Raw genomic sequence first — 27,690 nt, 5'->3', positions numbered from 1 at the left:
TTCAAACTTTTTTCATTAATTATAAGTTGTTTCCAATTATCCTTATGGGAGTAATTATTATCTGCACTTGTTATGTATGTCACCAGTATTATCCTCAATCTAGCCTTACACATTGAAAAAGTTATTAAAAATTCAGCAGTGTGCAGATGTTGATAACAACTACTTTTCAACTTTTATTTGCACATAAAAAAATCCATTCTTTTTTAGTGTCACTATGTTCTGAACAGATGATTGCATTTGACTTGATCTATGAAATTTTGCTACTCAGAGTTGATCCTAGTTCATGATGAAAGTGTCTCAGGCAAACATTTATACAACATGATTTCAGAGTTCTGCTTGATCCAAGTTCATTTTTTGTGCTAATCTAAGATCAGCTGTTTTATACAATTGATCCGTAGTCTAAATGCCCGTTTTTTTTTTTACCTTGACTTATGATGTGCAGGCTTTTTTCTGAGTATTCATATATGAAATCTGCAATGCTTACCATTTCTAGACAAATGCATAAATTATGGCAAGGCAAGTACTACCAGCCACAGTAGGGTGTTCATTCCTATTAAAAAGTGGGACATTTAAAAAGTTTAGAAAAGAAACTGGGCCAATTTTAAGGAAAAAAACAGGACACAAAATGTATTCACAAAATTTAATAGACATAGAAGTCAGCCTTCACATCACACACTCAGTTGATATCAAATCAATTTTTCAATTACTTTCCTGCGGTGTCATTATACTTTTCACTTTTTTTTTGTATTTTACCAAAAGTAGCATTTTCTTTTGGCATTTTGTCATAAAAGTAAGCACACGATACCACAACTCAAACGTGTTTTGATGATGAGTGGGGTCTTCACTGTTTCAATTTTATTTTATTTATTTATTTATTTATTTTTCTTTTTCATCTGATGATGAAGAGTTCACTAAGGAAAACACATGTACATTTCACAGTTTCTCCACTACCGGTGATAAAAAGAAACTTATGTTTTTAGATTCTGGTTGCTGGTAAAATTACACTTTCGTTTTGGCATCATGAAACAGTGATTGCATTGATTTAAAATTGTCAGGTAGCCACTATCACATCTTAACATTGCTTACCACAATTTGTGCTATGTAAACCAATCAAGAATAAAACTTAATATGAATCAGTACAACAAATAGTGCAAAATACTAACTATAAATAAACTAAGATTTTTGAGCAAGATGTACGAACGGTGCTTTCTAACATATATACTTACACAGTAAAATACTTTAGCCACATGGAATCACAAAGAAAGCAGAATCACAAAAAAAGCGGAACATTCTGGGGAAAAAATGAGATTACTCAAAGAACAATGGGAGGAATGGACACCCCAAGTTACAGTCAACTTTTAGCATAGCAATAGATAGGATATGATACCAACAGAAAAGGATGTGTCATTCATTCTACAAGAATGGGTGAGGCATTGCAGGTGGTGATTGTAACACTCTGGAGATATACATTTCTCTCACTTTTTTCTGAGAACGAGATACGGATACAAACCATTCATTTAGCTTTTTTAGAGCTTTCAATAATATGTCAGAGCTTCTACTGACATTGCAATTGTGTATTTTGAGAGAACTCGACGGTCATGCTATAATTATTGCTCTTGGTATTAAATATGTTTAGCAGCTATGTAAACTTTTTCCTAGCTGTAACCTACATTGTTCCTGTTATGAATCTATCTACTCAGTTTCTAAAAATAAAATTTTACAAAAATACTGTTATTTAATTAAGTAATATTTGTATGTTATTTATAAAGTGTTAAAAATGAATATAACAGTTGAGAATTCCTCACATTGTGTTGAAGAGTTATGACTTTGTTATCTTCATTTTAAATTATCCCTGAAGTATAAAGTATGAAAATTAGCAACGTATCAATGCAATGCAGCAAGTTTTTTGTGGTAGATATTTACAATACAATTGCCACAAATCTTCTGTGTTGCTTTTGAAAACATAACAAATCTGCTATGTTTGGCACATTCCTGATATTCATTGCAAAACATTATGGATGTATATCCATCTTCATATGAGATGTGTGTGCTACTTAAGACACAACTTAGTAAAAGGCTAAATTTTTACTTATTAAAAAAAAAAAAAAAAGAAAAAAAACATTTGTGGCAAAGGCAATTACCAGATACTTTGGGCCTAACACTGAAACTTCTATTATTTTAATTGCAGTGTTAAATAAATATATTCTCTTTAGATTAATAGTTCCCACTGAAAGAACAAGATCGGCAACATTGCTGCTTCACATATTCTATTAGATAATAAAAAGGAATTAAAGTACAGTTATTATCCTAGTATTGTGGGGTACCTTTCACATCCTTCAAGAAACTGTTACAAAAGTCTGATACTTTAAGAAGTATTTTGGAAGTTACAGCTAGGTACATCATGCAAATGACAGCATGTGGTGCCGAATTCTTGTTATTTAAATAGGCCTAGTTACAAACCACACAAACATAAGGAATGGTGAAGTACCATCAACGAGTTGACAATTCAGTTTGGTCATGCTGTATAGAGAATGAATGAACAAACCACTTCACACACACACACACACACACACACACACACACACACACACACACACACACAGAGAGAGAGAGAGAGAGAGAGAGAGACAGAGAGAGAGACAGAGAGAGAGAGAGAGTTACATGTATATGTGACCCACTATACTGCAAGTTAAGGAACAAAGGAAAACTCAACAGCCAGTATCCATGAGGAGTCAACAGCTTATGCCCTAAATGGTTCCTGGGAATAAACTGTATTAGAACTAAAAGATGTGAGCAAATTCTATGGCAATGTATTAGAATAGAAGGTCAGTCAAACACATGAGCTTTAATTCAATACCGATATCATCACTTCGGAAGAAAAACAATGGTTATTATAACTGCAAAGGGAGCTGCAATGACTCAAGGCCATGCTTAGTTTCAGTCTTAAAAAAAGTGAAAATTACTTTACACTACACTCAGTAAATGTACTGTCTAAAAATATGGTAAGAAGTGTGTCATACACTGATAGCTGAATATCATATCTGGACATAATTTATACACATTTCCAGCTCCCATTTCCAGAGATTCAATACACACAATTTCACTTGAGTATCATACTTCATATGACATGCCTTTTATTTTAATTAACCAAAGATAAAGTGCAAATATTTTTTTCTAGTAGTCTAATAGTAAAAGGAGAAATTCTGCAACACTAACTGTTTATCCATATAAGTCCAAAGTCTTGTGTTTTTATTACAGCATTGTTAAATGACAGAGACAGTTTAAACTGAAAAACACACATTACATGGTATAAAAAATATGTTCACTGATATCTGTGCAAAGACTATTCAGTGAATTAAATTAACAATACTGAAGTGTTATCTGAATATGAGTGCACTGTTCTCAGTATACCAATTATTGCTCCTTAGAGGGTAATGTTCTGCAGGTTCTGTGAATATGAAAAACTAAATACATTAAAACAATATTTATTCACTTCACTCAGCTTTAATCATGATCACCAATTTGTAATATCTTTATATCTGATGATGCACGGAAAAGATTACACCATAGCCTAAAATGTGAAAATCTTCCCCATAATTACAGTTTTACAGTGTTGCCTTTAAAATTCGACTGTTCATGTCAATATTTCATCCAGCACCTACTAATTGGACGGCTTCAGTTTTAGCTAACATGAGCATTATAATAAAATGAATCTCAGCTTGGAGTACATACAAGCTGTTCTTTAAACTTAAGCTTGTTCAAGGAGCAGCAGCAGCAGTGGTAGTGCATATGCTTCAATAAAGAGAAACTCTAAACTGAAAGAACAGGAAAAACAATATGCAGATTATAAATAAAAAAGATTTATTCTCTAACAAGTGAACTGTATATCTTATAAAACTACTTTGTTTAGGAACACCATTTAATTTACCAAAAATATCTAGATAACAAAAGTTACTTTTTGCCTTCAGTGTAACATTTCTTCAGTAAAACAGCATTGTGTTCTATAAATCATAAATTCTTGGTAAACACAAACAGACTGAACATTTACATCATATTCACTACTGTCTGATATAACTGTGTAAGATACACAGGTACAGTCAGAGTCACATAATCACAAACTGTTTAGCTGTCATTTTTATATTTTGAAATTTACAGGATGTCCTGATAGAGAGCTGGTACAGCTTTGTAATTCCACGAATATGTTTAAAGATAGGTTCACTGTGCTTTTCCAGAAATGATAGTGACAAAATTAACTAAGACACTGCGTAAGAATTGTCCTTTCTAGAGGTAAACAAGTTGCTAACACAACTTCTCTGTTAGCAAACTTCAGTAAACTAATCAATAAGTTCTTTTATTTTTTGATGCACTACTTTACAATACCATTTCTAATTTAAGTTCTTTAACAGAACAAATACTCAGTCCAATGAAGACTGAATCAGTGGTAGAGAAAATTGTTGTCGTGCCTAACTAGAAGGGAGAGTCACTTGAATTCAGCTTCACCTTTGCTGCACAATTTTTCATCTAAAGTAACGAACATGCACACACAGTGTACAGAGACTGTTTATATGACCCTACACATGGGTTAAACAAAAATTAACCCCTGAGCCAAAACATATATAACATTTATTAAACTCGTGCTGAAAAAGCACCCCTGGGGAAGGAACACCCCAATGAGAACAGAGCCTTTGTAAGCCCTTCATGCCCCAGTGCACTGGTCTCTCTTGTCAAACCAATCACCTTCAACCTGATTAAATTTTAAAATGAAAATTCTGTTAACAAACTACAGTCTCATGACTGCACCTTTTCTTGTAAGGTGCTCTGTTGTTAACTAACAATGGTCACAGCCTTCAAAAATTTATATCTCCTTGGGAATGCCAGCTTCCCAGCAACTGATATAAAATTTTCTTCCACTCAACGTTCTCAGGAAGTGTCACTACAGTTTATATGTGACCAGATCCCTCAATCACATCTCCACCGCGATGGCCATTGCTGGACTCAATCCCACTGTCTTCAGTCTCTTCTCCACTGTCAAGCAGCGACGCTTCTCCTTTAACAGCTTCCACCAGAGATCTGCGTTTAGCACCACTTGGAGGGTCAAGGAGGAAGGGAGATCCACTAGGCGGTAAGTCAAGCTTCAGGCGATCACGAGTATGTCTCAGTTCACCAAGGCCTGAAGGGGATAAAGGAGATGACGGCGATAGCAGTTCAGGGGGAGAGTCCCTATCATCAGGCCTTGCTACCCTATCAACTGTCAAAGGTGTCCCCTGTTTGGGCCTTAATGTAGGAGAGTCGGTAGCCAGTCTATCTTTCGACTCAATTCTTGATGCATTCCATGGAAATTTCTTGTCCTTGAATTCCAACTTTGTTGGGCTACCTGTAACACCTTGTGTCTGAATCTTTTGGGGACTAGTCTCTGCCACACAGGTACCATTATTCACTGTATCTGTGTGGTCAGCCTCACTATCACAAACACTTGGAACTGGCAGTATCTCCAAATTTGTACAATCCGAACTTTTTACACTGCTTAACATGGACTCTTTACCAGGGAAGAACTGACTAACATTGCTTCCAACAAGTGAGTCTGTACTTGATGGATTGAACTGGAATGGACGTGCTGTACTACTGATAAAAAATTCTCTGTCTTCGGGAACAGCACCTAGAAAAAAAAAAAAAAAATTCTTTTTACTGTTATGGATTTCAATGTTCATTAATATAAGCACAAAGCTTAAAGCACAAACAACATGTTTTTAAGTTAGACTATGTGAAAACTAATATTTAAATTGCTGCATATTTTTATTGTGATTAAGTAAAAGTAGATGTCTTAGATATAATGCGCAACGCTTTGGGATATATAGTCAATGTGTGAAGAAAAAAGTTTAATCAACAGGTGGTTTATTTTGAATAGCTAACGAGCTTCAAATGTTTGAATGAAACTGCTGGGGATGTAGTTTCTATTTGTTGTTCATATTCAAGTGATAGAAATAACCTGTTCTTCAGTCTTTACCACTGGTGGCAAAAGCATACATTAACACAGATGACTGCTTCTTCTCAGTTGTGAATTGACTGGAGTAATGAACTGAAGGACTAGCTGTGTTTAATAACATTTTGGATAACATGTCACATATTTACATAACAGTTGAGTATATAGCCATCTTAAGTTCCATATCTGCTGCAGAAAAGCACAATTTATACTATAAATGGCAGAGAATATCTGTAACTCTGAAGCATGACTGGTGATTGCTAAATGCATGACAGGCTGTATGAGTTCAATTTGTGAAATATGCATCTTTATTATTATTATTATTATTATTATTATTACTATAATTTGTTCCACTAGATCCTACATGTACAAAGACATACAAAGATTCTGGACAAACTTGAAGTTTTTGAACAAAATTCACTTTTCAGTATGTGATACAAATTTTAAACTATAAATTATATGGCATTGCTAAACAGATAAGATTATGTGAGATGATACACTCATAACTGAGAACAACACACTTCATCAGACTAGATTTACATTTAAAACTTAATTAACTGCAAATTAGCGACATTAAAAATTAAAACAAAAATAAATTCATAATAAGAAACTCAGGCCAGTTATATACTATTCCATAAACTCGGTTCACTAAGATTACAAGAATTGTTAGAACAAATTTGATTTTAAGCAGTCAACAATAGAATAAAAAGAATGTCTAAGAAATATATTTTTCACTTTATTCCCAAATGCGTTTCTATTTTCTCTACTGATACAGGTAATTAATTGTACAGCACAATGCCCACATTTCTAACATGAAGCAAAATTTTGGTCAGTCTTTGAATGATAAGGCAAATGTCTGCACTAGAATGAGTATTATGATCATGAATAGATTTATTGGTTCTTATTAAGAAAGGTCACAGTTTTCAGTTATAAATGCAGGGAAAAGGCAATATTTTCAATAACTGGAAAATACGCTTAGTGGAAGTATGGAGAGAACTTGCTTCATTATCTTTAAGACCCTATTCTGAATCACAAAAAATTTACCAAACACTGACCCCCAAAGTGGGATTTCATAAGTGAGAATCAAGTGTACTAAAGCAAAATAAACTGTTTCTAGTTCTTATATATCATAGGACTTACTAAGAATCTGAAAAACATAGCACAGACTGCTCAAATGTCTTTAGCAGTTTTTTCTCTATGAATTCTCCATATTACGTTACTTCCTGCTCACACTCTACTGAATCCCACTGACTTGATCTACTGTTTCATCATTAATTTGCATGGGCTCCATGAAGGTAGGATGATTCTTGGAGGTACTGAGAAAAGAATGCAGGCAATTTTGATTTTGTTTGATAATAGTTTGTTTCTGTGTGTACAGATAATTAGCCTGTTTATAGAATCTGTTACTACATCCTCAACAACGTGAAGAGATGGATTTTAAAAAAAGGAGATTTCTGTCATCTGCAACAATAGACGTAAAGTGTTGTCAGCCAATGGGAAATCCAGGAAGGAATGTAACAACATAATGGAAATGATAGTTCTACTCACCAAATAGTGGAGATGCTGAGACACAGAAAGGCACAACAAAAAGATGGTCAGAAAGTTAGCTTTTGGCCAACAAGGCCTTTGTTGGAAACAGGCAAAAGGCAACACACACACACACACACACACACACACACACACACACAAATGCAACTCACACAGCCACGACCACAGTCTCTAGCTGCAGTCTCCAGCAAAACTATGTCAGTCAGCCCCAAACATTTTCAATACCTCCTCTCCACCCTCAAAATTCTACTGTTATGCAATCTCAAATTCCTGGATCCCATATCACAAAATGAAACTCTTGCCCTTCAGAAACTAGAGCAATGTGCACAACGCCACCTCAAAAACTCTCTACCCTGTTCTCTTCCCCCTCCTGCCTTGGACTACCACTATCAACCACCTTTACAACAACCTCCAAACCTCCCCCACATTCCCTCACAGCTCACAAACCCCGTCTCACAGACCTACTACATTTACCCCACCCTAAAACACTCCCTCCCACCACCGTACAGAATTCAGAACCTAAACAGACCCGAAACACAGTCATGAACCTTCAATCCAAAAGCCTTATACCCACAGAAGCATCCGTCCTTTCCATAGGCCTCACCATATGTCCCACTTCTAAATTCAATCATGCAGGACTTGTTAAAGACCTTCTCTCCTTCTCCCAGTCCATAAAGTGGAAACACTGCTTCACCACCAACCCTACCAGTCATACTCAACAAAGGTCTTACTGAGGCCTTCCCAGACTGTAAATATCCTCCCAACCCTGTACAAAATTGAATCTCTGATGCCTTATCTTTCCACTCACCCACTACCTCCCAAAGTCCCACCATTCGACCATAGAGGAGCATTACCCCCGTGATTCAGTACCACCTAGGACTGGAGCAACTGAATCAATTCTTCACCAGGGTTTCAAGTACCTCTCGTCGTGCCCTGAAATAAGGAATGTCCTACCCACTATCCTTCCTACCCTTCCCATAGTGGTTTTCCACTGCCCAACAAACCTACGCAATGGCCTCATCCATCCCTAAACAACCCCTGCTCCCAACCCCTTGCCTCATGGCTCATATTCCTGTAATGTATCTAGATGCAAAACCTGTCACATACATCCTCCCACCACCACCACCACCACCACCACCACTACCTACTCCAGTCTAGTCACTAGAATCAACTATCCCATCAAAGGCAGGGCTACCTGCGAAACCAGTCATGTGATCTACAAGCTAAGCTGCAACCATTGTGCTGCATTCTACATGGGTACGACAACCAACTAGCTGTCTGTCCACATGAATTACCACAAACAAACTGTGGCCAAGAAACAGCTGGACCATCCTGTTGCTGAGCGCACCACCCAACATAACGTTCTTCATTTCAATGACAGCTTCTCCGTCCTCTTCTGCTATCCATCCTGCCCTTCGTCTAACCTCCCATCTGCACCTAGCTGCCCTACCCTCTCTCCACTTCATTCCTGATGTTCTCACAAGCAGTACTTTACAGTTCCCCACCCGTACCCCACTATCCCTCCCCCTCACCATCCCAGCGTCTTCCATACCCCCAACACCCAGTTGCCTCTCCCTTCATGCGCTGCTGCTCATAGTCTGGCCTCAGCAGCTAAAAACTGTAGTCATGTGTGCAAGAGTTGAGTTTTTGTGAATGTATGTGTGTATGTTGTCTATTTCCAATGATGACCTTGTTGGCTGAAACCTCACTTTCTGACAGTCCTTCTGTTGTGCAACTCAGCATCTCTGCTATATGGTGAGTAGCAACTACTGTATTTACTCGAATCTAAGCCACACTTTTTTTCCAGTTTTTGTAATTCAAAAAACAGCCTGCAGCTTATAACCGAGAGCAAAGTAAGCGGAAGTTCTGAAAAATGTTGGTAGGTGGCGCCACAACTAACTTCTCCCATCGAATATATGTAGCGCTACACAGGCATGCTTTGCAGGCACAAAGATAAATAATAGCGCCAAAGCCTCTGCGTCAGTAAATAAATTAAAAAAAAAAAAAGGGTAGAAGATGAGCTTTTTTTCTCTGCCCCAAGTGTCAACCACTGCATTTTCATACATTATCCAAAGAAGTAAATAGAAACTCCGTACTGTTCATCTTCAAATGTAGCAGCATTTCAATTATTCATAGCAACAAAAATAAATTTCTTTACACAAAAATACCAACAATTCACAAGGCTTTAGGATTGTTGCATGAGTTGATACGCTGGGCTCAATAAGATTTCACGTAGCAGCACCTATTGCTTCGTGGAATTTTGTGAAGTGCTTGTTGGTGTTAGTGAACCATAATGAAGCACTTTCATTATAGTTCCCAATTCAAGAAGGGAGTTATTTCTTTTGTGGAACAAAGTTATAATCGTGCTGCAGGTCTGCAATACAGGATTGATGAGAGCAACATCCGGCAATGGCAACTGCAGAGAGACAAATTATTTGAATGTTCAAGTAGCAGGAAAGCATTTAAATGAGCCAAAGTGTGACCGATATTGTGCACTAGATGTGACTTTAAATAAATTTGATAAGGAGCGGTGTCAGAAATTCCTGCACATGAAACTGCTAGAGAGCAAAAAATCGAAAATATTAAGGCTGGTTGCAACTGGATTGATCTGTTTATGAAGCACTGGGGTTTTTCACTTCAGCGGCAAACTTCAGTTGCACAGAAGCTGCTGAAAAATTATGAAGAAAAACTTGTGGAATTTCAGCGCCTCATAATTAGGCGGCGCACAGAAAAGCAATAATACCTTCTTGGTCATAGAGGAAATGCTGACCAAACTCCCATATATTCTGACATGTGATCAAATTATATGATTGACACCAAAGGAAAGAAAGACATAAGTGTTCTTACATCAGGCGGTGAAAAATAGCAGATGTCCGTCATGCTTGCTTGCACAGCCGGTGGACATAAATTACCCCCATTCATAGTGTTCAAGCGAAAGACTTTACCGAAATTGGAAGTGTTTCCAAAAACTGTAATTGTATGAGCAAATAAAACTGGGTAGTTTTCGGAGGACATGGTGCTGGAATGGATTAGGCGTGTGTGGAATCTTCATCCTGGCGCAATGCTCGGTTTCTGCTGTTAGTTGGTATTGGATGCCTACGCAGGCCATACAACACCTGCAGTAAAATGAAAATTAGAGGAAAGCAAAACAGACTTGGCAGTAATTCCAGGCAGGATGACATCAATTCTGCAACCACTTGACATCTGTTTGAATAAACTATTTAAGGACAAGCTTAAACGCATGTACAAAGACTGACTTTCAAAAAGCGACAGACAACTGACACCAACAGGATGTGTAAAACGCGCAAATTTGTCGCAAGTGTGCCAATGGATTTATGATGCATGGAAGTGTGTTCCAAATCAGACTGTGCAACAAGCATTTAAAAAATGCTTGATATCCAATGCACTAGATGGTATGGAGGACGATGTTCTGTATGAAGAAATGAGAAACAAAGAATCGAGTGATAGTGATCCAGAATCATGACTGATATTGTAAACATTTCATATAAGATGTATTACAAACCTAATAAAATTTCAGCATTTAATTTTTAAGTTATTTTCATTCTTATTTTATAAGTGTTGCTACTCTGCATTGCACAGGATAGAAAAGCAGAGCTGCATCAAACCAGTCTACAGACTGGAGACAACAAGAACAACAACAACAACACACTCTGCATTTGAAGTCATCACTAAAAATCTACTACGAAAATACAACTAGCAAGACTGTTTGGGATGTATGTCAATATGGCCAACTCAATGTTCTGAATTTTTTCCTACCTGTGACAAGAGATGGTTGCTAATAGGAACTTTTATGAATTGTGAATGACATGCAGTATTCTCTTCACCATAAGAATAATATGAATGTAAACACTATGCCATGTACTCTTTCATGTTAGCTGCTATCTCATTTAAACCCTGTCTGCCTAATAAATTACGAAACTACAGTGAGGCAACAGCAAACGCAGAAGAATATACATATCATGTCATGTTTATATTCATGTTATTCTTATACTGAATAGTGATACAGTCAGAAATGAAGCAAGGCAACTGACTAGATTTTTAAATCTAAGTTGACTAATTTCTGCGCAGAATGTAATGTACTAAAGAGGCGTCTGCAAAGATTTTCAAACGGAGAAAAATTTTCGCTAAACTCTCATTCAGAACATCATTTATCATACGCATTTTCGCTAAGCTCTCATTCAGAATATCAAATATCATATGCAATTTATTATTTGGTTCTTGTTGATCATTATCAAAGAAAGCAGCAGTGTAAGTAACAGCAAATAGCAGTCTCTTCCCGTTGTTTCGCTATTGAGACAATTCTTTTTTTATTTTTTATTTTTTTTATTTTTATTGTAAGCGGCGGTAGCGGGCACAAAATCAAGCCATGCCTAGAGCTGCAACAGGTCGTAAACACTCATTATCAGAATGTGACAAACAATGCATGACAGTACAATAATACATTTTCCGCTTAGAGCGACGTAAACACCTATAACAAAGAGAACGGCACTTATCAGATCATAGCAAAATAAGCAATCTATTCAAACCAGACGAAGCATGTGAAAAAGGAATGGTACCCGTATAAATACGAACGGAGCACCTGACGCATAGCAATGGCTACCTGGTAATGCTTAACTGCTAAGTTTACAACTCGAACCAAACTACTGTAGCTGTATATTCGCCCATTCTACCTACATTGTGTCTCATGTTACAATGGACCAACTTTGTTTCGAATTGGGGGCGCGGTCTAAAACTTTTCTCTCCCCTTGAATTTTGAGTCTCTAATTTCAGGTGTGGCTTAGATTCAGGAATTTTTTTTTCCTTGATTTCGAGTCCCATGTTTCAGGTGCGGCTTAGATTCGAGTAAATACAGTACATATTTCATAATACTGTTACATTCCATCCTGGATTTTCCTTTGTTCTTTGAGAACTTTACTACCTGTCTCCTGTTAGTAAGGTGTGACAAACACTGAAACCAAATTTTGCAAGTGTCTCTAGTATGAAGTAACTAGTTTTTCACATAGCAGAGAGTGACTGACTAAGTCAAAAGCTTTAGTCAGGTCTATGAAAAGACTGAAATCACTCAGAACTTGATCAGTAAAAGAAAAGCTTCATTTATGGATCCATTTCTGAGAGAATGAAACTGATATTTTGCAAGCATGGAACATCTATCAAGGAATGAAATTACACAGAAATTTTTGGTATCATTTACGTCTCCTTTTCCAAACAGATGAATAACTTTAGCAATTCTTAAAACATGTAGAAAACAGCCTGCAATTAGGGAACTGTTAATTACATCACAATGTGGAATATAATTTCTAGAGCAATATTTTTAATAAAAGAAAACGGACAGCAATACTAAATGAATATGAACTGCTACTTCTGCTTGTAGTTTTTAACATCTCCCCTTGAATTACTAGTGTTAGAAATTGTGGTTTGCCTGATTTTATAAACCTAATGAGAAAAAGACAATGTAGGTGAAGTAATCTCTGATGAAAGAGCAGAAGCAATACTTGAAAAATGCTTGTTAAAAGCTTCACTTATCTCCTTTGCATTTGATATTTTAGTTCCATTATGTATTAGATGAACACAATCTTCAAAATCTCTAGTTCCAAGGGTGGCTCTGATGACATCCCAAATTGCCTTACTTATGTTGTTAGAGGTTTTTTATAATTATTGTTGGTGATTTTCTTAGCCATACTTATGACCCGTCTAAGTATCTTCGTACTTTTTAAAAAATATATGAAAACTGATCATTTCTTGCTTTACTTTCTGCATATACTTCTCTCTTTGTAACACAGGAGGCGATTATTTTCTTTGCAATCCACCCCTTAAAAATGTATTATTTGTGCTATGAGTTGCTAGACTTTCAACAGGAAAGACAATATTAAAATAATGGGCCACAAGGTCAAGAAATATTTTTGCTTATTATCTGTATCATCCTCACTGAACACAACCTTCCAGACTTCATGATACAGCATAAATCTTAATTTTGGGGATCTTTATTTAAACACCTGTAGGTAAATACTGGCTTATAAGAGGTAATACAGCATGACAGCTCCAATTTCATCAAGATCCCCTGGTTATCAGAGAAGCCATTTGATATACTTTCAACATTTAATAATGGAGTGTAAGACTACTTACCAAAATTGCATCAATAGTGCTGCTAGAAATAGCAGTTATTCTAGTGGAATTACTGAACATATTTGCCATATTAAATATAGTCATAAGGTTGCTTTCTTTGAGTGAATTTAGTGATAGACTGGAGAAATTAACATTTAAGTCACCATATAAGATAATTTTCTTTCCTTTTGAACTATACACATCGATCACACATTCCAGGTTTTCTAAAAAACTTTTAAAAATGCTGGTAGGCAATATGCATGCACAAATAATGGTTACTTTATTAGGAAGAACTTCAAGAACAAAGTGTTCAAAATGTTTATCATCATTAAAATGATTGGTTTTGTTTACAAAAATCAACCCTTTTCTCACAAGAATCAGGCAGCCATAGCCACCAATACATAACTGACAATAGCTACTGTCAACTGTAAAATTAACAGTCCTTCATCCTTCAGGCAGTGCTCTGTGAAATTCATCAGGTCTACACCATCAATAACAGTTGAGCAAAACACTTCTAATTCAGGAATTTCTCTCTTACATACTGAATAATCTGATAATAAATACAGATGTTATTTGCACATTTTGCAGGGTTGTTATAATAATTGAGAACAGATAAAAACTCTTTACATTGATTTTGTGCACATAATGATCCAAAAGAGTTATTTTTATAAACTGAAATGTGTAAAAACATTTAGTTGGGCTATGGTATTTGCAGGGATCCGAAATTCAATATGGTATACAGTCTTTCAAAGATTCACTACTTGTAGAAAAAATTCCATGGAAGCTGGTCCTCTTTACTATTTTCCCTGTGGAGGGACATCAGTCACAAAGATACATTTATCCTTTATAGTTTTCCCAAAAACAGGAACTGTATTTTCATTGTTGAAAATGCAATAGTTAACATCAAACGTTTTAGTCAGTTAGAGTCTGTATTTAATTATCTCATTGATTGTGTTACATACATACTACTACTCTTCATTATTGAGGTGCATTCCATGGCTAGTGTGTTTTCTGCTGAAATCACTTACATTTAATACATTGCAATTTGCATACTGTGAAAACAGCTTCCTAGATTTAATGTCTGTATTTCCAATATCTTTATTTATGCAAGAGATGTGAATTAAATTATGTCTAAAGGATATTGTAATGAGTATAGTATTCCAGAATGAAATATCCACGCAACAGCAGAGTGTGCACTGATGTGCAACTTCCTGAAATGTTAAAACTGAGAGATTTATACATGCAGACTGAAGCTGTGAATGAAAATTTGTACAAAAGCTGAGATTCGAACCTAGGTCTCCAGCTCACTAGGGAGATGCGCTAACCACTACACCATCCTCACACAGAGGCTTTGAATAACTGCATGGACTACCATGGCACACCTCCTCCTCAATCTAAATTCCCATTCACACCTCAGCCCATTGGTATTTCCCCTAAGCTCGAACAGCACTGGGGAGGGTAGCATGCTAGGGTAGACTGTGCAGTTGTGCAAAGCCACTGTGCCAGAGTGGCATGGTGGTTAGCCATCTACCCAGGAGCAGGTGACCTGGGTTCAAATCCCGGCCTTTGTACATATTTTCATTCATCACTTCAGTCTGCGTATACCATATTTTGTGGACTTTTTTCTTCAAAAAATTTCCTCAAACATTTAGGTGCATCTTACACTCAAAATTAATAAAAAAATGTCCAGTGTTTGATCTAAAATTCCCACCAGTCTTAAAAATCGCCATATACTCGATGCTGCAGGAAACCTCTATCTGGCAACACTGGATTTACCTGGCAGCAGCAGTGCACCAAAGTGATGAACAAAAGTTGCAGGGCTTCACAAGCTGGCTGATACTGTCTCCCTCCCTCCCTACCAGCACGAACTCAGAACACTGCCTAGGTTATGATACGTCATTGCAGTCTACGGTGCCAGTGAACTTGAACTAAATGTGATTTGTGTTTTTGGTAACATTAGAATATTTCTGTTAGTAGCTAGTTTCATAATGGAAAAAAATAAAAGGTATTCATATGATGCAGGCTATACATTGAAAGTAATAGCATATGGAGCATGGAAACAGGGCAGCTGGGCAACAGCATGTTGGACCTCCACTAACAGAAAAAACCATTCACAGTTGGCAGGCTGGGAAAGAAGAACTGAAAAAAAATGAGGGTGACTAAATGCGAAAACACAGGATCAAATGCAAAATGGCCAAAACTAGATGATGTACTGAAATGGATTCAAGGACACCACCAAAATGACACTGGAATTAATACACAAATTATGCAAATATATGTTCGTAATATAGCACTTTAATGGAATTAACAGACTTTAAGGCTGGACTTGGTTGGTGCTACAGGCTTATGAAGCATCATGGGCTTCACATGTGAACCAAAACCAGAATATCTCAGAAAATTCCACAAGAGTATAAACAGAAAATATTATCTTTCCATTGCTTTATTATTCAACATCGAAAGAAAACCAGTGTGGATCTAAGCCAAATGGTGAATATGGACAAAACTTCTCTGACATCTGATATGCCAAGTAACAGAACTATTGCCATGAAAGGTCCTAAAACTATAACTATAAAAAGAAGTGGATACGAAAAAATGCACTACACTGTTGTTCTTTCACATTGTGCTGACTGTACTAAACTTAATCCAAGGATTATTTTCAACTGTAAAACAATGCCAAAACCTTCTGAAATACCACTGGGTGGTGTTGTTTACATACATGACAAGGATTGGATGGACAAGATTGGTATGAAATTATGGGTTAACACTGTGTCGAAGACGAAGAAAAGTGCTTTATTGAAGAAAGAGTTCTCTTCTTGTGATAGATCAGTTAGGCAGTCATTTGAAAACATCTGTGAAAGAGAAATTGAGACTGGGAAATACAGTGCTTGCTGTTTCTATGGGAAGGCTTGCTTCACAACTGCAACCTCTTGAAGTCTCGACAAATAAACCATCTAAAGTGTACATGAGAGAGGAATGGAACAAATGGTTGATGGATGAGACCCAACATGTATTCACACTGAAGGAAACTTTAAAATGATCTATAATCAAAAAAGTGTGTCAGTGGATAAAACAGTCACAGTCTAGAGTGAAAGAACACATTATTGTTAAATCTTTCAAGATATGTGGCATAAGTAATGGTCTCAATGGCAGTAAAGACCATCTTATATATGAAGAGGACAACAATGATGAAGAGGAGGAGGAGGAGGAGGAGGAGGAGGAAGTTCAGATGATTTTCAGGGATTTTAAAGGTCAGTTCAGTTTTATAGACTAAGAAATTTTTTTTAGTCTGGCTTTCCAATCTAATAAAACTGGTAAAAATGTTATTTTTTTAAAAAATTGCTAAAAAATTAAGGTGCATCTTAAAGTCCTTAACACTGTATACTCCATAAAATTTGGTGTACAGTATAGGTGTTTGAGACTTGAAAAGGTCTCTGGAGCCACATAGTTTCGTTTGATTAAAACTATGTGATTATAGTGTTTTTAGATTCATTAATTCTTTAAAAAATTCTGTCGAGATCCCAGACAAGCTTCTGACTCCTATCATTTGTACCCATAGTACAAACAATGAAATCATTTGGTGGAACATTCACCAATTGCTGCAAGCTTAATATACACACAGAAAGCTTTGGTATTTCTCTGTCGCAGTTACTAGAATCGCTCTTCTTCACAATACAGCTGTATCTTTTTTCCACAGCAACTTTGCTCACTATACATGTAGAGATGTTGTCCAATATCTAAAATTTAGCCAGTGAATTGATGCCAATCCTCAATTTAAATACTGTTTTGAACCAATAAAAATCATTTCACTGGCATAATATTTCTTAACTGTCAGGCTGATTGTAGTGTACCTATTCCCTGATCACATAGATCAGCACTCATTGCTTAGATCAGATATGCCAAATCTTCTACCTCTTGTAGTTTACAATCTTTTATCAACTTTCCAGTTTTGCAAGTGAGCCTATGTGGTTCTAAATTTTAAATCAATATTTATTCACGATGCTATTTGTACTAACACTGTTCACGTTTACGTCGCACTTCACTTGGCGTAGACCGGGACTGTGCCCTAGGCATGCTCGATGTTAACTGACTGGGCACGGCCCGTGCTGCCTGAGTTGTTGTTGTTGTTGTTGTTACGCCGGCAGAGGTCGCGTCCGAATTCTCGCGTGCCCTCTGGTGGACGGGACTCTATTTGCGGCAACTACCGTCCGTGATGCGCCGTGCTGATGTGCGCCTCCCGCGATCTTTCTGGTGGCTACTGCACTCCTCCTCCTTCGGGGGGCGAAGCCACTGTGATCCACTGCATCGGAAGGTGGAGCGTCGGGCAGGAGCGATGACCTCCACATCCATTGGAAGGCCGGAGTCGAGGGGATCTGCCAATCCTCGAGCTGGAACCTTCGAATACGGCTGGAAGTGACCCACACGAAGAGGCCCCCGTCGTCCCACCACCGGAGCTCGGGACAGAACGGGCGACAAGCTGTCGAACTCCGGATCCTATGCCACCTCGGGAGGGGCAAGACCCAGTGGCAGGGACAATGGGGAAGGGACGACCACAGGTGAACCAGCCTCCTGAGAAACCGGGCCTGCAAGGGGGGCCGGCTCTCGCTGGGGCATCTCGAACGATGGCGATGCCGGTGCTGAAGGTACTGGAGGCTGCCAAGGCTGAGAACCATCGCAGTGCAGCAGAGTCACAGCAGGGAGAGGCGGTAACGTCCCCGGAGAAAGCACCATGGGTGCCGGCAATGGGAAGCCGGTGTCCGAGAGGTCGGATGGTGGGTGCCCAAACGTGGACATAGCTGATTTTGGTGATGACGTACCACCCGGTCCCCTGCCTGCAAGGTATAGAGCCGGCGGCCATTTCGGCGCAGGGCCACCGCCGGTATCCAACGTGGATTGCGACCAAACCCACGTGCCCAGATCGACATACCCAGTGGAAAGCCAGGTACTCCGTTTTGCGAAGACTGGCAAGGACCAGGCCGGAGGAGGTGCAGCAGAGTCCTAGGTTGGCGCCCATGGAGGAGCTCTGCGGGGCTGCCTTCGCCCATTGGTGTGGTCCGGTATGCCGTCAGGAAAAACGTCAATGCCTCCTCCGCAGGAAATTTGTGCACATACTTTTTCATCTGCGTCTTAATTGTGCGCACCATGTGCTCGGCTTCCCCATTTGATTGGGGATGGAAGGGGGGAGAGCAAACGTGCCGAATACCGAAGCGCCTACAATAATCCTGGAAGGTCTGCGAAATAAACTGCAGTCCATTGTCCGAGACCAGGGTGATTGGCAGACCTTCCACAGAAAAGATTTTTGCTATTGCCTGGATTGCAACTTCTGAAGTGGTTGAGGAGCAGCGAACCACATATGGGAATCGGGAATAGGCATCAATGACAATGAGCCAAAAGCCATTGAGAAACGGTTGGTTGGTTGGTTGGTTGGTTGGTTGTTTGTTTGAGGTTTAAGGGACCAAACAGCAAGGTCATCAGTCCCTTGTTTCAAATATACTCCATTCTGCTAATGGGACATCTCAGAAAAGTCAGAACAATAAAACGGAAAAAGGGAAAAACGTAAAAGGGCAGTCACGTTGTCATTGGTAAAAAAAACAAAATGAGGGAACGCGGCAAGAGAACGAACCCAACACTATGCTGAAAGCTGCATAGGCAAGACCACCTGTGACTTAAAAGGTACAACTGCTATAATGCAGAAAGTACATTCGGGAATCTCTCAACACTGCCTACAGTGGGAGACACCCAAACACTCACCGCCCTGCCCCGACACCAGAGAGAGATTAAAAACCTTAAAACTGAGAACAAAAACCACTCTCCCGGAGGAAACCGAGAACCAGAGAGACCATCCGGGAATCGTCAGCCAACATCAAAGGTAAAGTGTGGGGGAGTCTGTACTTAGCACGCAGAGCCAAAAGAAGGGGGCATTCAACCAAAAAGTGGGCCACTGACTGGAAGGCTCCACAACCACATAGCGGGGGTGGCTCATCATGCAAAAGAAAACCATGGGTCAGCCTGGTATGGCCAATGCGGAGACGACACAGTGTGGTCGAGTCCTTTCAGGAGAGGCGAAAGGAAGAACGCCATGGGCCTGGTGTCACCTTAATTGCACGAAGTTTATTAGACAGGGGAGTAGCCTCCCAAGAAGTGGCCCATGACTGTGCGAAGTGGGATTTGATGTGAAGCCGTAAATCCGCTGCAGGAGGGGTTACAGAAAACGGGGGGTAAGTAACTGCTCCCCCAGCCAAACGATCAGCGAGCTCATTACCTGGGATACCCACATGGCCAGGGACCCATGAAGTCAATGGAACAAGCAGCACGGTGAATATCAGCGAGATGGTCATGGATGGCAGAGACCAAGGGATGGCGCGAAAAACACCGGTCAGTAGCAAGAAGGCCACTCATCGAGTCCGTACATAACAAAACGCGGTTGTGTGGGGATTGTTTAATAAAGGTAAGGGCCCAGGAAATTGCCATCAATTCCACAGTAAACACCCCACATGTAGGTGGCAGCAGATGATTTTCCGTTCCAACAGAGGACGTGAAGGCATACCCAACATGATCAGCAGATTTAGAGCCATCAGTGGAAAAAACAACAGCATCCCGAAACTCCCATAAAATTTGGCGGAAAAAGGAACGGAACACCACCGGGGGGATGGAATCTTTCGGACCGCGGCGGAGATCCATCCGAATTCGAGGCCAAGGAACTAACCAAGGAGGGGTGGAGGGGAGGGAGCGAGGAAGACAGGACAAAGAAGGAAGCTGAAAATCACGGTAAAGAGATGCAAGGTGCAGCCCAACCGGTAAACCCGCCCGAGGGCGGGAGTCGGGTGGGCGACGTCCATGGTCTGGGAACAGGATAGAATAGGAAGGATGAGTGGGAGAAGAACGGATAGTGAGGGCATAAGACACCAGAAGCTGGGACCGCCGAACAGAAAGGGGGGGGATCCCAGCTTCAACCAGGAGACTATCAACAGGGCTAGTAGGGAAGGCACCGGTGGCCAAACGGATACCACGATGGTGGACTGGATCCAGCACATGCAGTGTGGAAGGAGCAGCTGAACCATAAACTTGACAACCATAGTCCAAACGAGACAGAACTAGAGCACGATAAAGACGGAGGAGGAGGGAACGGTCCGCACCCCAAGAGGAGTGGGCAAGGAAGCGAAGGACATTGAGTTTACGGAAACATCCTACCTTCAGGAGTCTGATATGGGGCAGCCAAGTGAGCTTGTTGTCGAAAAGAAGACCCAGGAAACGAAACAGTGGAACCACAGGCAATCGTTGTGCAGTGAGATAGAGCTCTGGATCAGGGTGGATCGTAGTACGGTGACAGAAGTGGACCACCCGCGATTTTAAAGGAGAGAATTGAAACCCGTGTGAGAGGGTCCATGCAGAGGCACGCCGTATAGCCACCTGGAGCTGCCGTTCTGCAGATGCCATCGAGGAGGAACTAACCCAAACACAGAAATCATCCACATACAGGGCAGGGGCAACCAAGGGACCGACAGAGGCCACAAGTCCATCGATAGCAATGAGGAAAAGAAGGACACTCAAGATAGAACCCTGTGGGATGCCCGTCTCCTGGGTCCGTGGAGAACTAAAAACAGTACCAACTCGAACTCTGAATGACCGATGGATCAGGAACTGGCGGATAAAAATCGGGAGTGGGCCCCGAAGACCCCACTGATGAACGGTTAGTAAGATGTGATGGCGCCAGGCCGTGTCATAGGCCTTGCGAAGGTCAAAAAACACAGCAACCAAATGGCGGCGCTGGGAAAAAGCCTGCCAAACTGCGGATTCCAAGCGAAGTAAATGATCGATTGGAGATCGTCCCTCTCGAAAGCCACACTGGTAAGGGGACAATAGATCCCAAGATTCGAGGACCCAAGTGAGCCGACGGGCTACCAACCGTTCAAGTAACTTACAAACAACAATGGTCAAACTAATTGGCCAATAGCTGTCAACAGATAGGGGGTCCTTACCAGGCTTAAGGACAGGAACCACAATGCTATCCCTCCACTGAGAAGGGAAGTCACCCTGGAGCCAGATACGGTTAAACACCCGAAGATGATGTTGCCGTTGTGGAGCACTGAGATGTTGAAGCAGTTGGTTATGAATGGAATCTGGGCCAGGGGCCGTATCATGAGAAGAAGATAGAGCAGAAAGAAATTCCCGTTCAGTAAAAGGTTCGTTGTAAGATTCTGACTCACAAGGGGTGAAACATAAGGTGGAAGCTTCAGCCCGCTGTTTTTGGTGAAGGAAAGCAGCTGGATAGGAGGCTGACGCTGATGCCACTGCAAAATGGGTCGCAAGATGTTCTGCAAGAACTAATGGGTCTGTACAAATGCCATCTGGGAGGTGAAGGCCTGGGAGGGTGGACTGCCGATGGCAACCTTTGAGAGAGTGAAGTGTAGCCCATACCCGTGACAGAGGGACAGTAGAACCAAGGGAAGAAACGAATCGTTCCCAACATATCCGCTTGCTCTGTTTGATTAAATAATGGGCTTTAGCGCGAAGGCGTTTAAAGGTAGTAAGGCTGGCTACGGATGGGTGCCTCTTAAAGTGTTGCAAAGCTCAACAGCGATCACGGATGGCAATGGCAATGGCCGTACTCCACCACGGGACTTGCCGGCGACGAAATGGTCCAGATGAGCGCGGGACAGCAAGGTTAGCAGCGCGTACAATCGCGTCAGACACGTCACGTAGGACGTCATCAATACAACCCGACAAAGAGGGAGAAAACTTGACCTGTGCAGTGTATATAGGCCAATCGGCGCGGTGGAAAGACCAACGAGGTAACCTGTCCATCGGGGAGCGGGAAGGGAGCGTGATAATCAACAAGAAATGGTCACTATCACAAAGGTCGTCGTGTGGCGACCAGTGTAATGAAGGGAGGAGAGAGGGAGAAGAAAGAGAAAGATCAATGGCAGAAAAGGTACCATGACCGGCACTGAAATGAGTAGGGGAGCCATCATTAAGAAGGCACAGGTCGTGGTCTGCAATAAATTGGTCTATAAGAAGACCTCGTCTAGATGGAAAGGCACTGCCCCACAAAGGATGATGAGCATTAAAATCCCCAAGGAGGAGGAAGGGAGGAGGAAGGTGCTGAAGAAGAGTGGTTAAGGCAGCAGGTGTAAGAGTCCTGTCAGGAGGGAGATAAAGATTGCAAACTGTGACTGCAGAGTCTAAGTGGACCCTAACAGCAACCGCTTCCAATGTAGTTTGGAGAGGAATCCACGTGCTAGCAATGTCTGTACGGACCAACGTACAAACGCCACCAGAAGCCCGCAAGGGTCCGACCCGATTTTGACAGAAAACACGGAACCCACGGAGGGTCGGTGAGTGAGCATCAGTAAAATGAGATTCCTGGAGAACCACACAAGCTGCAGAGTAGGACGAAATAAGGGATTTCAATTCTGGAAGGTGACAATAGTATCCATTACAATTCCATTGGAGAACCACAGAAAGATGGTTTAAATGAGGGCTGAACACGCTAAATCCAGTCATACCGCCGGGTCCCCACCCGTCACTGACAAGGAGGGGGCGACTCCATGAACAACAGGTCAGAATCCGGTTGTGAAGTCGGGAAAGGGACCTCCGGTGACACCAGAGGCTCTTTGTCCCGGGACTTATGTTTCTTCTTCTTTTCAGGCTGAGATCAAGGAGGGCTGTGTGGTGTAAAGGAGCCAAATGCAGCAAGATCAGGAACAGAAAGAGACCGGGCGACCTGGGGGCCGACAGACCGCGGCTCTCGCGGGCGCCGCGCGGCAGCAGACCTTTGACCTGGAAGGTGCCGTGAAGGGGCATCCCGGGAGAGGCGCCCTTGACCGGCAGACGCCGAAGGAGTGGGACACTTCTCCGGCTGGGGAGGGGGAGCAGCGCCCATAGGAGAAGGTGTGGGAGCCACAGGGGAGGGGGGGAGGAGAGGGGTCCGGGATGGGGGTAAGGAAGGGGGAGGAAGGGGTGAAGATGTAACCAAGGCGTAACTAGATGTGATGGACACAGGGTGCAGTCGTGCATATTTCTTACGGGTCTCTGTGTAGCTTAAACGATCGAGGGACTTATACTCCTGTATCTTTCTTTCTTTCTTATATACTGGGCAATCTGGTGAACGTGGAGAATGACTACCATGACAATTTACACATACAGGAGGGGGAACACAGGGACTCCCCTCATGGAGTGGATGTCCACAGTCACCACAGAGAGGGTCCTGGGAACAGCGAGAAGGCATGTGGCCAAATCACAAGTACTTAAAACACCTCATAGGAGGTGGGATGTACGGCTTCACATCACAGCGATAGACCATAATCTTAACTTTCTCAGGGAGGGTATCCCCTTCAAAGGCCAGGATAAAGGCACCAGTATCAATATGATTGTCTTTAGGACCCTTCTGAACATGCCGAACAAAGTGAACACCCCGCCGTCTGAGATTGTCCCGAAGTTCCTCATCAGTTTGAAGGATGAGGTCCCTGTGAAAAATCACACCTTGTACCATATTTAGAGACTTGTGGGGGGTAATGGACACAGGAATTGTTCCAAGATGGGTACAGGCACGAAGGGCCGCAGATTGGGCAGCTGAAGCAGTTTTTATCAGCAACGAACCCGACCGCATCTTGCTCAGGGAGTCCACTTCGCCAAACTTGTCTCTTCAATGTGTTCCACAAAGAATAAAGGTTTGACACTGGTGAAAGTATCTCCATCAGACCTAGTGCAAACTAGATAACGGGGGAAAGGTTTTGCCCCTAGACGACGGGCCTGACACTCTTCCCAGGGGGTAGCCATGGAAGGGAAGGCCGAAGGGGCAAGAGAAGCAGCACTTGAGGAATCAGTTCCACGTAGAGAGACGGCCGCAGAAGAACGGCCAGAGTTTTGGACCCGTATGCGTTTCATCCGCATAGCGTCCGCCCTGATACCACCCACTCCGATCAGGGGCTCTCCTTACGGGCGCCACCCAGCCACAGCAAGGGCCGTCTGGCACGGCGGCCATTGCCGGGAGTTCCGATGCTCCAGGATGACGAGCAACTACTCCAAGGCATGCATGAGGAGGTCACAGCTCAGGTATCAGAAGTGTGATCCCTGTGTGTTCAGGGGGCTCAACCAAAAGGGTACATAGCGACCCCACCACACGGGCTGGCTACCGTGCTGGCTATGCACCCTAGCATCAGACAACGACGTGAAAGAAAAGGTGGAATGTACTGGGAGGGCGCACGTCGGAGACACTAGGTAAGGTGCTCTTCCCCAAATGGCTCACACTACGGAGGAGAAATTTTGTAATGGAGGTCAAACCCCAGAGGGGGACCAAGGAATGCCAAAAGGAGGAGATGATTATGCAACAAAGCCGAAGTGTAAAACCAACAGAACCAGGAGGATAGCGGGGGCCAACATAAGCAAGGACACCAATAGAGGGAGAGGAGAGGGCGAGGGGAAAGGAGCATGGAGGGGAAAGGAGGGGGAGGGAAAGGAAATGCAGCCCGGGAGAGAAAGAAGGCTGCAATGGCTCGGGGCCCCGTGCTCGCCACGCACGTATCCACAAAAGAGTTGTGGACCCCCTGGGGGGCATTGAGAAACAGGCCCGCAAAATCGATGTGAACACGTTCCCATGCTTGGGTTGCCGGCGGCCAGGAAGAGAACGCTGCCCTGGGAGATGCCTGTTGGCTCACACACTGGGAACAGGCGGCCACCAAGTGCTCAATTTCTCTGTCAATACCGGGCCAGTACACATGTCTGCGAGCCAAGGTTTTAGTACGGGAAACACCCCAGAGCCCCGCATGTAATAATGTGAGGACCTCCCTTCGTAAACTGGCAGGAACAACCACGAGAGGAGCTGTATCATTGGTAGCCAGAAGGAGAACTCCTTCCAAGACCAAGAGGTGGTCTCATAGAATAAAATAATTACGAAGAGGGTCCGAGGCCCGGCCTGTAGGGTGGGATGACCACCCCTGCTGATGAGGCGAACTATTTGCCGGAGAACAGGGTCATCTGCCGTTTCCCTGGCGACTCTAGAACTAGTGATCGGGAAGCCATCAACCGCTTGGTGGGACGCCACATCCAAATGAAAACACATAATCTCGTCTCGATCGAACTTAGGATCCGGGCCCACCGGAAGACGGGAAAGAGCGTCGGCATTGGAATGCTGTCCGGTAGGGCGAAAATGAATGTCATAATGGTACTTAGAGAGGAACAAGGCTCAGCGCTGTAGTCTGTGGGCCGCCCTATCCAGAATCTGAGAGGCGGGGCCAAATAACGATATTAACGGCTTATGGTCAGTGATTAACTGAAACTTCGTGCCATACAAGAAAGGGTGAAACTTGGTAACAGCATAGACAATGGCCAAAGCCTCTTTTTCCCCCTGGGAGTAATGGGCCTGCGCGGGACTAAGAGTTTTAGACGAAAACACCAGTGGTTGCTCAGAACCATCTGCGTTGCGATGGGCCAGGACCGCCCCCACCCCATACTGCGAAGCATCTGTAGCCAGGACCAACGGCTTATGGGGGTCAAAAGTAGCCAAACAAGGCGCTGACGTGAGGAGGCCCTTCAACGAGTTGAACACTCACTCGCATGCAGGCGACCAATCAAAAGGAACACCCTTGCGCAGAAGGCAGTACGGGGGGCAGGCTATGGTGGAAGCCCTAGGAATGAACCGGTGGTAATAGGCTATCTTGCCTAAAAAAGCTTGTAACTTTTTCAGCGAAGCGGGCCGAGGAAGGTCGACGATACCTTGGACCAAACTTCCTAGTGGCTGGACGCCGTGCTGAGAGATGGTGTAGCCCACATACTCAATGGACAGTTGGAAGAAGTTTGACTTATGCAGGTTGCAACGCAAGCCCACAGACCTGAATTTGAGAAAGAGGGTGCGAAGGTTGTGCAAGTGTTCCTTCGTGCTGCGGCCTGTGACAATTATGTCATCCAGGTAATTAATACGATGAGGGATTGTCGACGTGACGTGCTCAAGATAACACTGGAATATCGCCGGGGCACTGGATATTCCGAATGCCAACCGCTGATATTGGTAAAGGCCAAACAGGGTGTTGACGACTGCCAGCCGTTTGGAGTCCTCATCAAGTGGTATCTGATAAGCCTCCGAAAGATCTATTTTCGAAAAATATTGGCCTCCCGCCACGGCGGAGAACAATTCATCAGCACGAGGCAAAGGATAGGTGTCCACCACCAATTGGGAATTAATGGTGGCCTTGAAATCGCCACAAAGACGTAATTTTCCTGAGGGCTTCCTTACAATAATGAGGGGCGAAGCCCACTCACTAGAAGAAATGGGAAGAACGACCCCTAGGGCTGTCAGCCGGTCTAGCTCTTCCTTTACCTGAGGGCGGAGAGCCAAGGGGATCTGCCTCGCACGTAGAAAACGCGGGCGAGCCGACGCCTTCAACGTTAAGTGAGCTTCAAATTCTGAAACACGCCCCAGGCCCTCCTCAAAGATATCTGGAAAGTCTGAGATCAAAGATTCCAATGATTGATAGGGAACATCTTCAGAGACAAACTGTATGGTGTCAGCGATAGAAAAACCGAAAGCTTGAAAGGCATCCAGGCCAAAAAGGTTAGCGGAGCTCACGTCACTGACAACAATAAAAGTAATAGGCCTAGTGACTGATTTGTAAGTCACGTCGGTAGTGAATTGACCCAGTAGGGGAATGAACTGTTTACCATAACCACGAAGACGCCGGTAAACTGGCGCCAACGGGGGCGATCCAAGGTCGGAATAAGTTTGTGCATTCAATAACGAAACTGCCGCGCCCGTATCTACTTGCGGTTGTAACCGGCGCGACAGAACCGACACCTCGATAAAGAGTTTGCGTGCCCATGCGTCGGGAGCCTGGACCGATGAAACTTCCTGAATGTCAACGTCCATGTCCTCTGTACCTGCTTCCTTCGATTCTTTTGAGGCTGAGCGGCAAACTTTAGCAATGTGACCTTTTTTATTACATTTGCGACAAACGGCCCAACGCTGGGGGCACTCTGACCGATCATGATGTATATAGAACGACGCACAGGACGGCAACAGGGGTCGGCGGCCGGAATTCTGTTTACGC

General features: G+C 42.4%; 1 protein-coding gene across 1 annotated transcript in view; it reads right to left on the bottom strand.

Annotated features, from left to right (window-relative positions):
- Nucleotides 1–3,469: 3,469 nt before the first annotated feature.
- The window catches only part of LOC126235055 (uncharacterized), a 671,255-nt gene continuing 647,034 nt past the window's right edge, over nucleotides 3,470–27,690 (bottom strand). Inside the window, exon 16 of the mRNA XM_049943791.1 lies at nucleotides 3,470–5,656. Within this exon, the coding sequence (XP_049799748.1) occupies nucleotides 4,941–5,656 (716 nt within the window). The 3' untranslated portion in view covers nucleotides 3,470–4,940. The remainder of the gene's footprint in view (nucleotides 5,657–27,690) is intronic.

Source organism: Schistocerca nitens, chromosome 2, assembly GCF_023898315.1.
Source record: "Schistocerca nitens isolate TAMUIC-IGC-003100 chromosome 2, iqSchNite1.1, whole genome shotgun sequence".
Classification (NCBI taxonomy): domain Eukaryota; kingdom Metazoa; phylum Arthropoda; class Insecta; order Orthoptera; family Acrididae; genus Schistocerca; species Schistocerca nitens.
Note: the sequence above shows the minus strand (reverse complement) of the source record. Positions and strands in the feature narration are given on the sequence as shown.